The sequence below is a fragment of the Mustelus asterias genome, chromosome 1, assembly GCF_964213995.1.
Source record: "Mustelus asterias chromosome 1, sMusAst1.hap1.1, whole genome shotgun sequence".
Classification (NCBI taxonomy): domain Eukaryota; kingdom Metazoa; phylum Chordata; class Chondrichthyes; order Carcharhiniformes; family Triakidae; genus Mustelus; species Mustelus asterias.
In genome coordinates, this window is record NC_135801.1 from 84,780,296 (window position 1) to 84,793,732 (window position 13,437).

Here is a 13,437-nt window from a genome sequence, read left to right on the forward strand (position 1 = left end):
GCATAAAGGGGCACTTAGATTGCTCTGGAGATATACTGAGTAGTTGGGTCAGAAGAGGCTGTGATGGAGGCCTCAGGATAGGTTATTTACTCTGTCTCTCCTTCCAGACATTAATCTGTAAAATTGAGAAACACAACATGGCAGGGGACAGCTTTTCCACAAGGTAGGTTAAAGAGTATGTAAATAGTATGCACAAATTTCAAATGATCACACCCAAAGTACAAATTAGTGGCCAGATCAGTGCATTTTAAAAATCTCATCCACTCTTATTCTGGGGAAAGATAGAAGATTTTGATTATAAAATAAATTAAAAGCTATATCAGGTCTTCTTTTCTTAAAGAGAAACACAAACTATGTACCTACTGTGCCACTTTCTGGAAGTAGCCAGGTGGTGGAATTATTTGACCTCCGCAACTCTGCATGGATTCAGCAATAAAGGCAGCCATCTATATAAAAGAAGATGACATGAATACTACACATCTCCAGCTTGCACTGTGCTAAAAGGAATTAAATAGTCAGTGCTTGCATCGACAGCCAGGGGATAGAACAGTTAATCACTCCAAGTCACTTAAACAAAAGAGCAAAGACATTTGAAATCACTGGATATCTTCAACATACTCTGCAAATCAGAGTAATCCATAGTTTCTTCAAGGATACATTGTCATTTGTAAAAACATATCAGAAAAATCTTTACCTAGCGTTGAAAATCCACTGGCTCCTGCCACCTTGAATGTGCTGGTTGATGTCCCCCAAGTTGAGGACTCTGGGTCTGTACTTGTTGGAGTTTAGAAGGATGAGGGGGATCTTATTGAAACTTAGAGGATACTGCGAGGCCTGGATAAAGTGGACGTGGAGAGGATGTTTCCACTCGTAGGAAAAACTAGAACCAGAGGGCACAATCTCAGGCTAAAGGGACGATCCTTAAAAACAGAGATGAGGAGGAATTTCTTCAGCCAGAGTGGTGAATCTGTGGAACTCTTGGCCGCAGAAGGCTGTGGAGACCAGGTGATTGAGTGTCTTTAAGATAGAGATTGATAGGTTCTTGATTAATAAGGGGATCAGGGTTATGGGGAAAAGGCAGGAAAATGGGGATGTGAAAAATATCAGCCATGATTGAATGGTGGAGCAGATTCGATGGACCGAGTGGCCTAATTCTGCTCCTCTGCCTTATGGCCTAAGTAAAATGTCTTTAGGCATTGCTTCAACAAAACGTTAACTGCTTTGGTTTATTTCAGTGGAGTTTCAACCCTGACTGGGTTTGCACATGTTGCTATGAAGAGCAGATCTGTTAGCAAGAGTGCAAACATTTCACATGAAAGGTCAAAGGCACAAAACATAATGTGCTTCGTTCAAGGCTCCTTGACAAAGAATCCATTTTAGTGCATTTTATTTGTTCACTTCCCTCACCACACAAGCCAAGTTCTCTGTCTGAACTTGCAAAGTTGTCAAATATTAGATAAAAAGTTACGAGCCCTCCCTGGATATTACAGTTGCACAGTGGATGGTCCTCCTGGAAATAAACCACGTCTCTGGCCTTGGTGAGGTAGTAAGAGAGTAAGTGAGCAAGCTGGTGCTTCAAATATATTACTGCACAAAAGCCACTTGTATATTTGGCACCAGCTTTTACTCTCTCTTCGACTGGCCAACATCATGGCTACCTGCAAAAATATCCAACGAAAGGGAAAGAAAGAAAAAAAAAACTATCCATTAGTAAAGGAAAGTATACGGTCATGATCTACCTAACCTTTTGGACTGATGGTTAGGACAAGTGATTTGGCAAGAAACTGTCCAGTCCAAATTTCCACCTTTTGCATAACAGGTGCTGGTGGAAGTGGAACCACTGGTGTCCGAGTGGATCAAATTGGTAATTCGTGACCTGCAACAAATCACTTGCCCTGCTGATGAGGCTGATTCTATTTACAATACATTCAATGTGTCAGGACATGGGCAAGGGAGTGTCCTCAGAGCTCCTCTCACTCCGACATTATAGTAAGAAGTCTCACAACACCAGGTTAAAGTCCAACAGGTTTATTTGGAATCACGAGCTTTTGGAGCGCTGCTCCTTCATCAGGTGACTCACCTGGTGAAGGAGCAGCGCTCCGAAAGCTCGTGATTCTAAATAAACCTGTTGGACTTTAACCTGGTGTTGTGAGACTTCTAACTGTGCCCACCCCAGTCCAATGCTGGTGTCTGTCATCATAAACTTTGCCAGAAATGGGACGGAATTTCCCACCGGAGGTCTGGCACAGGTGTGAGAGCAGGAGCAGCTCTGAGCTAACCCTCAGATAGTAAATCTATTAGCAGCACTCTGTAACACAAGAAGTGGGCAGTCTGATCCAACTCTTTCAGTGATATTTCAAAGGCCCAAGGCACACATCAATCAGAATTTTTGAGTGCCAGAATTCCAGTTTGAGCTTTCCATGACAGCACAAAGAAGAAATAAATTTATGTGTTATGCAACTGGGATGGCAACTTGTCGTATTTAAGACAAACAATGGAAGGATGAATTGACACAGGGATTACTGGCTTTCAGGGTTTCACACAAGTTTATGGCGGCAATTAGAGAACCTCCCCCCCCCCTCAATTCTCCAAGGGCGGCACGGTAGCAGAGTGGTTAGCACTGCTGCCTCACAGTTCTGGGGACCTTGGTTCGATTCCCGGCTTAGGTCACTGTCTGTGTGGAAAATGGCCTCTTTCTGCACTGTAAGGATTCTGTAATTCTGTGAGAAAAGGGCAGCTTGGGGCAGAGTCATTAGCATTGCTACCTCACAGTGACAGGGTCCCAGGTTCCATTCCAGTCTTGAGTGACTGTGGAGTTTGCATGTTCTCCCAGTGTCTGCGTGGGTTTTCATCCAGGTGCTCCAGTTTCCTCCCACAGTCCAAAGATGAGCGGGTCAGGTTGATTGGCTGTGCTAAATTGCCCCTGAGTGTCCTGGGATGCATAGATCAGAGGGATTAGGACTTAAATATGTGGGATTATGGGGATAGGGCTTGGGTGGGATCGTGGTCAGTACAGACTCGATGGGCCGAATGGCCTCCTTCTGCACTGTAGGGATTCTATGATTCCACCATGGAAATCCACTTCTTCCATGTTTTCCATCAACTTTCTTTTCTTACAATTCTCCAAGCTTTAGGGGAACTTGGAAACTTCCCAATCCACGTGATCATGTTAAGCATGAACCTTAACCAACAACAATGAGTTTTAGTTCCCCCCCCTCCAACTCAGAAAAATACTTTCCACTTTGATAACGCCTTCTGTTCCCACGTCAATCAAAGTTGGGTAAAAGCAAATTACTGCAGATGCTGGAATCTGAAACCAAAAGAGAAAATGCTGGAAAATCTCAGCAGGTCTGGCAACATCTGTAAGGAGAGAAAAGAGCTGATGTTGCGAGTCCAGATGACCCTTTGTCAAAGTCAGAGCTGGACTCGAAACGTCAGCTCTTTTCTCTCCTTACATATGCTGCCAGACCTGCTGAGATTTTCCAGCATTTTCTCTTTTGGTTTCAATCAACGTTGGGTCTGCCTAAATGATTTGCCAATTACTGTGAAATGGGAAAGAGTTTTATGTTGGACCAAGACAGCCCAAGCTCATTTCACATTGCACCTTTCCAGCTAACATTGAGCCAACTTCCATCCCATTAGACTGCACGGCTTTTGCTCCCAGCTCTCATGGAAAGTTCGAGGTGGCCCTATCAAATACTGCAAGCTGCCAGCTCAGTCACATTACAGCACAACTGCACACCTTTGTTGTACTTCCCTGCCAAAGCAACTTTTATCAAGGACTTGGGTTAATTATTGATGTTTACAGCCACATTTTTCATCTTTTTAAAACTTTCAAATCTATTTCATGTCACAGTGTCTTTGGTAGATGAACAACTTGGTCCCAGCAAAAAAATAAGTAGGAGGAAATCTTTTTGCAAAAAATTATACTTCGAAGAAGTAAAATTTGTCACAAAAGGCCAGAACTACATTCTTGTCATTCTGCAAGTGAACATATGTACAGTGGGATACAAGAAATGACCATATCAATACTGTCCACAAGTTTAATAACCTAAAATAACAGTGTTCCTGCTTCAGGTCAGAAAGCTATGAAAAAAAAAGAGAGATTTTTTGAATCTCATTTACTCCGAGGTAATTTTGGATTCTGACGCAAAATCCCGGCTGGGCAAAATTAATCCACCAGAGCATAACCATTTTAGTCCAACTGCCTACAAACCTTGCGGCCTTGCTTTTGAGCTTCTTGAATCAGCAAGTTTACATCATCTGCGTATACAGTGGCTGGATCAGGATGGTCCTCTCTGTACTTTCCTCTGTAGATGTCTGGGGATGGTGCCTAAAAGAGGATCAAGTAAAAATGCACAATTCAATTCACAAACTCACGTTGAACAGAATAGCTAAGAAATACAGGTTACAGGTACTCATAATCCAAAGCAGTCCAAACTAGATTGCACCCACTTTCTTGGGTTGAGAAAGCGCCGGATTCATTTCCTGTGGTTCAGTAAAACAAAAATAAAAGAAAGCTTCTTGTAAAAAGTAGGACTGAAATGGCCACACATTCATGCTTCTCTGAGCTGATAATTCACATTAACTTGATCTTTCTCTACATCCCAGCTATGATTGTGACGCTACATTCTGCACTCGTTTCCTTCTCTATGAATGGTAAGTTTTGTCTGCATAGCATGCAAGAAACAATACTTTTCACTGTATGTCAATACATGTGGCAATAATAAATCAAATCAAAATCTATTTTTACTCCTTCCGTTCTCTACAGAAGATGCTGATTAGGCACAATTTCATAGGTAGCAGCCACTGCCAAACACCTCACCCATGTGGCTGCATACAATCCTGGTCACTCTGCTGTAAGGAGGACGTTATTAAACTGGAAAGGGTGCAAAAAAAATTTACAAGGATGTTACTAGGACTGGAAGGTTTGAATTATAAAGGAGAGACTGGATAGGCTGAGACTTTCTTCGCTGGAGTGTAGGAGGATGAGGGGTGACCTTATACAGGTTTGTAAAATCATGAGGGGCATCGATGAAGTGAATAGCCAAGGTCTTTTCCCCCAGGGTAGGGGAGTCCAAAACTAGAGAGCATAGGTTTAAAGTGAGAGGGAAAAGATTTAAAAGGGACCTGATGGGCAAGTGTTTCACACAGAGGGTGGTGCATATATAGAATGAGCTGCCAGAGGAGGTGGTAAAGCCAGGTACAATTACAACATTTAAAAGACATTTGGACAGATACCTGGATAGGAAAGGTTTAGAGGGATATGGGCCATATGCAGGCAAATGGGACTAGTTCAGTTTAGGAAACCTGGTCGACATGGACAAGTTGGGCCGAAGGGCCTGCTTCTGTGCTGTACACCTCTATCTATGGCTATTCTTCGTGCATGAGCTTACACAGCTTCACACACCAGTCTGATTGTGTCAACACTTGTGTTGCTTCACAATTCAATGGTTGCAAATTAGCAGCAGGAAACTGCTGATTTTCCTCTGTTCTGACTAACCACAACTAACTGTAGCTCCCCTGCTATCATAGTGGGGATTAGCCCCACCTAGCAGACCAGCGGTAGAAGAGAGAGATCCCAGCCATTGCGTGTGGCTCAGTTCCAGGCAGACAATGTACTGCTTTTACAATGGAATGATGAGAAGTTTTCAGAGTTTTGGCAAATATTCTGTAGGTAACAATGGAGCCAAATCTTCCAGTGCTGGGATCGCCTGAGGCTGGATGTCTGATTGTAGATGTGGGGTGAGGATCCTACAGAAATCCTGACACATGGACCTATGTGAGAATTGCTCGGGAAGTTTCATCATCTAATGGGAAATTTCCCTTTTCCCTGGGATCCTCTGTAAATGATTCCAATTTTGGATTTTGGACAGTTCTGTGGTACTTATCCAAATAATGACCGAGGAAATATTAGTAAGATTAAAACCTAGTCTAACACCTGGATAACTATACCCCCCAACTATCCTCACCCCTCCCCACTACCACTGCAACCCCCAACTACATCCCCTGAGCTCTCGATCACACCCTCCAACCACTCGATTACACCTCCGAACCAGCTGACTAACTCCCTGACCCAACCCAACTATTCCTTTGACCCAGGAGGAATGCACAGCAGCATCAGGCCAGGAACATTTTTCAGTGCAGTGGCAATCCACTCTTCAATGCCCCTGCACTGAAAGATTCAGACCTCGGCCTGAATCGGTATCTAATGTTTGTTTGCTGATGCCTTTTCCAAAGGGCAAGAAATGTTATCTGTTCCAATACTCACAACATGCACAAACTCCTTCTGACTTCCTGGGGGAAGCTCACGGAATTTGTAGGGGCTGATGTCGATCAAAGACGTTATGTGTCCATGGTAAGCGCTGTATGGAAAGTAAAAGAAATTCTGGGTCAATCCAAAACCATAGAACTTGGACTCTCAGGATTGCAACTGCGTGACAACATTCTTTATCTTACATGACTAGAAATTTTCAGTAAATCACTTGCAGCACTTTTTTCCCCTGCTACTCAACATGGACTGATAATATCAGGCAGCTTTTACAAAACACACAAGAGAGAAAAGTGGATAATTCTGAAAAATTAACAACAAACTTACATTGCGCCTTTACTGTAGGGAAGTGTCTCAAGGTACCATATTAGGACAGAGGAAGAAAAATTGTCAGCCTTCAAGCAGGAGGGGGGTGGAGCGGTTTAGAGAGGAAATTCCACAGATTGGGATGTGGATGGCTGAAGGCACAATCACTAATGGTGGGGCGATGAAGATGCAGGATGTTTCAGAAGCCAAAGTTGGAGGAACACAGTTGTAAGTAAGTTGTCGGGCTCGAGATTGTTACAGAGATAGGGAGGGACGGGGATACTAAAGGATTCGAACAAGAGGGTGATAATCTTCAATTGGTCGACCAGGGAGTGTGACAACTAGGGGATTTTTACAGTGGCCTCATTGCAGCATTAATGTAAGCCTCCTTGTGACACTAATAAATAAAGTTGAACTTAAAAAGCCAACAATCACAGTGGGACCCATGGTGGTGCATGTTAGGATGTGGACAGCAGAGTTCTGCATGACTTTATGTGTAGGCCGGATGGAGGATGGGAGGTCAGGCAAGAGAGCCTTGGAATTGTCCAGTATGCAGATGGCAAGAGCATGGATGAGATTTTCAGCAGCAGAGGCAAGTTATGTCACGGAGGTGGAGAAGACGCAACAGAAAGGGTGGAAAGTCTTTGTGAGGTGATCTGAGATTTTAGTATGACACATCTAAATAGTTAAAGGTACAAGGTCAGAATTCCATTGTCACTGCAAGGCCTATGCTTCCTGCTGCATGAAGTCAATATTCACAATATTATGACTTGATGCTCCTGTCTCATGCTGTAAACAATTAGCACATATTTTCTGACTGAAACAGAAGAAATAAATCTGTCCATTAATCTTGGTAATGAAGAATTGAACTCAATGTCCATGACTAATACAAGTGCTTGGCGCTGCAGCAGACAACAACTCTAATTATTTTCTGAATCTCTGCCTGCCCTTTACTCTTATGGTACAACAGTAAAAACACCAAGGTAGAATTCTACTCATGGACTCTAAACCTGACACAAACAAGTAGCTTGGCAATTCTAGCAGCCAGAGAAATGCTTTAGTCTGACTTAAAAAGGAGCCCACACAAAGTCAGTCTGTCTCTCAATCCAATACTAAATAAGCACAATGGGTTGGATTTTCTGGTCACACCCACCCTGGGACTGGACATTCCCACCCAAGGTTACTTAACCATTCAATGGTCCATCCTGTCCTCGGCGATTCCTGTGGTGGGTGGGACCAGAAGATTTACTCCCATATAAAGGCATAATAGGCAACGAGAGTTGCCATAGTCTTGGTTTAAAATTGGTTGAACTTCTGTGTCTCACTTTCAGGACTAAAAATGACCAATTTCAACAGGTTTTTCTATACATTTCTACTACTTACTGGTCAAGGGTTATGATATCATGATGACCTGTATACTGGCGAGCCAGTCGAAGGGCAAGATCATTAGCTTCGGAGCTGTTACAAGAAAATACAATATCACAAGAATGGACTTAACAAATGAACCATGATAACATGCACGTGTTGCCAAATTCACAGTCAGCACAAGGTCAATGAGTGTAGGAGACTCCTGGAAATATTCAAGTTACAACTTTACACAGCAGAGAGTTAAATGGTCAATTTTCTCATTGTTCACCTAACATTGGCTGAATACCCTCATCTGTATGACTGCAAATAATGCTGTTTGTAAGAGGGAGAAAACTTTAAATCTTAGAGAACAAAAATTAACCTCTTACATCCTTCACTACACAGTATGAAATGTGAACATTGGCAGAAATTGAGATCGGATGGAACAAACCTGACCACAATTCTAATCAGCAATTTGATTTTCTTTTCATTTCAACTTCAGTACAGACTCAAGCATGGCAGTATTGAGGTCAGCAGGTCTGGCAGCATGTGTGGAGAGAGAAACACAGTTAACGTTTCGAGTCCATTGACCCATCTACAGAACCTCCCCAACCTCAGTTCTGCAGAAGGGTCATATGGAAGTGAAACATTAGCTGTGTTTCTCTCTCCACAGACGCTGCCATACCTGTTGAGTTTATCCGGCATTCTCTGTTTTTATTTCAGACTTCCAGCATCTGCAATAGTTTGCTTTTTATTTAAGCTATTTACAATCTGTATTGAAATAAAATTGTACTTAGTCTTCACCATACTGGGTTCTAAAGATTGCCTTTATCCCCAAATGCTTTCAAAAAAAAAGTGTAAATGTACAATTCCCCTTGCTTTCCATTCCACTCAAAAACATACAAATAGTATCAAATGTGATGCTGACATTACCCCGAGTTGACAAAGTAGCAAACTGAAAGTTTAGCAGGGAGAGTGGCAGTGAGCTGTTTAGCGTATTGGACAAGATTATCATGTAGGAAACGAGAGTTTGTGTTCAGCAATTCCATTTGCTTGGCAGCAGCTTGCACCACATCTGGGTGGCAATGTCCCACTAGAAAAAGGGGAAAAAAGAAATAAGGATATTCAAATACAAATGAAAGCTTAATCAGAAGAAAGCGCTAAATATTCCCTTTAGAGCAAGAGTACTTGATATAGTTCATGATTGACAAACCACTATTAAAATCACAATACTTAGAAAGGAGTACTGCCAGGATATTATGAATTAATATTATTATTTAGTGCATTGTAGACATTCACCTATTTTGTTTTGCATCTTTCATAGAATCCCTGCAGTATAGAAGGAGGCCATTCAGCCTATTGAGTCTGCACCAACCACAATCCCACTCAGGCCCTATTCCCGTAACCCCACATATTTACCCTGCTAATCCCTGACATTAGGGTCAATTTAGCATGGCCAATCAACCTAACTCGCACATCTTTGGACTGTGGGAGGAAACCGGAGCACCCGGAGGAAACCCATGCAGGCATGGGGTGGACGTGCAAATTCCACACAGAGAGTGACCAGAGGCCGGAATTGAACCTGGGTCCCTGGCGTTGTAAGGCAGCAGTGCTAACCACTGTGCCTCCCCAAACAACAAAACCAGCATTCTTCCTACAGTTAACAACCTGACTCTACTTAACCATTTCCTCAAAAAGGTGCACGCAACCACACCCGGATGACACTGCTGCTTTCGATATCAGTCATTCCTGATAAATGCAGCCAGTTTATTACAACATTGGAGTTAACAGCTCTCACCCGCTAGAATCAGGCTCTAGATAGCCAGCCACATTTCAATTACAATCCCTTACGCTGTGTTGCAGCTTGAGCTTTCACCCCTCCAGCCTGAGCTGGATTCCAAAGCAAATTACAGAGCTGAAAAAGATACTTAAGCTACAATCATCCAACTCCTTTGAATGTTAAAATGGAGACTTCAGTGCTAAGTTTAGCCTCTTTATTACAGTGTTGCAATGTAAGGAGTTATAAGCAGCATCTCCTTACCATGAGCTACATTGTTAATGCAGTCCAAGAACTTGGTGTCATTCTCATCATACATATACTGGCCCTGGGCACGGATTATCTTGAGTGGGTCCTTTGAAAAGAACACCTTGCATGATGGCCTAAATAGAAACAAGTGGTACAGGTCAAAAGCTGAACTATATTCAGTCGTTTAATGCAAGGAAAAAAATAAATCTGAATATTTACAGGTTTTTAACCTAAACGCGGCTTTCCTCAATGTCTGGTTAATCAATCCTGAGTGCAAACATCACCAGCCAATTTGAGAGATGGTCATCACAGTAAATACTAACACTAGTTTTGGAATTATGCCCTGGGATCTTTCCCAAGGAACAGGCTCCGCTCTCGCCTGGAACTATGAGCAGTTCACCTCTGTCCATCATTCTAATTGAGGTCTTATTTAAAATCTAATGATTATTACCTCTGGCAGAAGAAACGCCGTGTGAAATATTGTTTGTTAACATTGGCGATATTAATTCTGAACCTTCCATTGGGGAGATTGAAAGCAGTCTGGGAAGTTGAGGGATAATTGTGCTTCATCTGACTTCTTTGTTAAACACTTCAGATTCATCAATGATATTAAAAACTTACCTAACTTCCCTAAATTAAATTGCAGCACTCCTGATTTAGTGCTTGGGGGTACCTTTTGGGGAATTGAGGCATTCCCTCTCAATCATGTACACACGAGCTATAACTGTAACACTACATACTGCACTCTCTCGTTTCCTTCTCTATGAACGGTATGCTTTGTCTGTATAGCGCGCAAGAAACAATACTTTTCACTGTATACTAATACATGTGACAATAATAAATTAAATCAAATCGTCACACTGATATGTGCACCCGCATGCAAAGCTCTGCAATTTACGCTTTGCTGCTTTACGCACCAACTCCCTCTCTCATCCACCTTCTGACTTCCCACGCTGTTTCAGCCAAGTTTAGTACAAACAGTCCCACAATTTCCCCTCAAGATGCTCTTCAGCCTCTGGCTCGAATATTGTTTCCAACAAATCTGCCTGACTTTCCGGCTGAATGCTCTCATTTACATTTCACTGCTTTTCTCCTCATTCTTAAGCTATTTAATTGCCCTTTTGTTTCTCTTTAAATGAATTTTCACAGCTGAGATGATCATTATTTCACATTCAGCTCTCTATCCCACTCCCTAGCCCGTTAAGATCCATTTAAAGCCATTAAAAGTCCTTAGGAACAAACTTCAAATATTCTGTACCTTTTGAGCAAGATTGTTCTGGGTGAATATACCGTATACCAAAAAAAAGTCACACATTGAAAGATGTGCTGGTTAGGTGCATTGACTCGAACAGGCGCCAGAGTGTGGTGACTAGGGGAATTTCACAGTAACTTCATTGCAGTGTTAGTGTAAGCCTTACTTGTGACTAATAAATAAAATTGACTTTAACTTTAACATTGCCTTTCCATTGCAACTGCACATTGGCTCCTGACAAATTCAACTAGTGTTGGCTACCATCATGAAATGGACAGCACAATCTAAATCTAGGCCAAGGACATGATAGTGAGAGGCCCAAGTTACCTAATAAATTTGCCACTGAATCCACATTTGAATTCAACTGGTTAACTGTTGATCTCAAATGAATGACCAGATGCACAGTGTATCAAGGGGCTGGAAACCCCTTGAGCTGCACGCATCAGAGAATGCTTGACATGGAACATAAATATACACTGTAAATATAATTTCATAATGACGGTGAGGTACCTCATGTACTGTATTGAAAGAAACTGATTTGTATTGCATGTTTTGCATTTATATCTCATGTAAAATTGAAATTGTTACAGAAAGAACATTTTCTGAATAAGGTATATTTTTGCAAATCCAAAAAATTGGATGACCAGATGCAGCTTGCCAGTTGACACCTTGAGTAGGTCGAAGATGTGGGATGAGATGAAGCTGGGTTTGAACTCCCAGCCCACAGCACCTGTAATTTTTCTATGGAGCTGGGGGGACCAATTTAAATATCATTGGTTAGTCCACTGATGACTGGGAAGAAATGACTGGAGCACATGCAGCATAACCTCTGCTTACCTGATGAGCAATTTTGCATTGGCGCTAGGACCCAATTTGCAATTGAGAAACACCCAACAGTTACACTGAATAGGAACTCCCAAGCGAGCATATTTTCCCAGGAAAATCTGGCATTCTAAACTTTGCTCCCTCAGTGTTATTTTTGATATGTCTTATTCAGCCCACTCCTTAAAGGCACACCATATACATTAGTGTTCTTCACAAAATGGGTACTGAGTGAATGAGCAAATTGCATCTTTGTGAAACAGGATATAGGGCTCCTTGTCAGAATTCTTTCATCTGGTTTAATTTTGTGCTCAAGTCTCTGGAGAGGGATTTGAACCCACAGCATTTTAATTCAAAGAGTCCTAGCAACTCAGCCCCACCTGATCTCTTTGTATCAGCCCACAAAGGCGGACATTCCAGTGCTGCATTGTGGGTGCTGCTGTCATCTGGGACAGCTATTAAACCAGGCACTATCAGCTCCTTCAAGCAGATGTACAAGATCCCATGGCACTGCTTTGGAGAAGAGTTGCGGAGTTATCCCTGGTGTCCTGGCCAACATTCATCCCTCAATCAACGTCACACAAAAGGGATGACCCAGCCATTATCGCAAAGGTGTTTGTGGGAGCTTGCTGTGTGCAAATTGGTTGCTGAATTTCCTGCATCCCAACAGTAACTACATTTCACAAAATGGGTACTGAGTGAATGAGCAAATTGCATCTTTGTGAAACAGGATATAGGGCTCCTTGTCAGAATTCTTAATACTGTAAAGTGTTTGGAGACACCAGGAAGTCACGAAAGGGCTCAATTCTCTCTTCCACCTTCTTCCGTTGGGAAAAAGATACAAAAGTCTGAGGTCACTTACCAACCGACTCAAGAACAGCTTCTTTCCTGCTGCCGTCAGACTTTTAAATGGACCCACCTTGCATGAAGTTGATCTTTCTCTACACCCTAGCTATGACTGTAACACTTCATTCTGCACTCTCTCGTTTCCTTCTCTATGAACGGTATGTTTTGTCTGTATAGCGCGCAAGAAACAATACTTTTCACTGTATGTTAATACATGTAACAATAATAAATCAAATCAAAATATAAATGCAGGCTTCACTTTTCAGATGCTGCCTGAGCTGAATACTTTCAGTTTTTAAAAATTATCAAATTCTTTTGTAATGTAGTCATCATGTGCCCTCCACGCCACCACGCAGTCTTTCCGGTATTCTCTGCCTCCCCACCTTACCGCAGCTCAGTAGCTAATCACATGCAGCACCTTCTAGTTCAGATGACCTCAAACTTTAATTCTTGTTTGTCTCCACTTTACCCAGAGAGTGGTTAGAATGTGGGAGCCGTCACCACAAGAGAGTTGAAGTGAAGAGCACGGATACATTTAATAGAAAGCTAGATAAACAGACAAGGGCA

The 13,437-nt window shown here is 42.3% G+C and overlaps 1 protein-coding gene across 4 annotated transcripts in view; it reads right to left on the reverse strand.

Moving 5' to 3' along the window:
- etnppl (ethanolamine-phosphate phospho-lyase) overlaps nt 1–13,437 on the reverse strand; it is a 34,549-nt gene that overhangs the window by 20,107 nt on the left and 1,005 nt on the right. For 2 of the 4 annotated variants that reach the window (XR_013498204.1, XM_078214861.1), the window contains exons 2-7: nt 9,966–10,084; nt 8,858–9,017; nt 7,961–8,035; nt 6,272–6,365; nt 4,217–4,333; nt 364–446 (exon numbers count right to left, since the gene is read on the reverse strand). Coding sequence is in view for 2 of the 4 variants with exons in the window: in XM_078214861.1 (XP_078070987.1) it covers nt 364–446; nt 4,217–4,333; nt 6,272–6,365; nt 7,961–8,035; nt 8,858–9,017; nt 9,966–10,084 (648 nt within the window). In the remaining 2 variants the exon portion in view is untranslated. The remainder of the gene's footprint in view (nt 1–363; nt 447–4,216; nt 4,334–6,271; nt 6,366–7,960; nt 8,036–8,857; nt 9,018–9,965; nt 10,085–13,437) is intronic. The other 2 variants (XR_013498207.1, XM_078214873.1) reach the window with 1 other exon arrangement.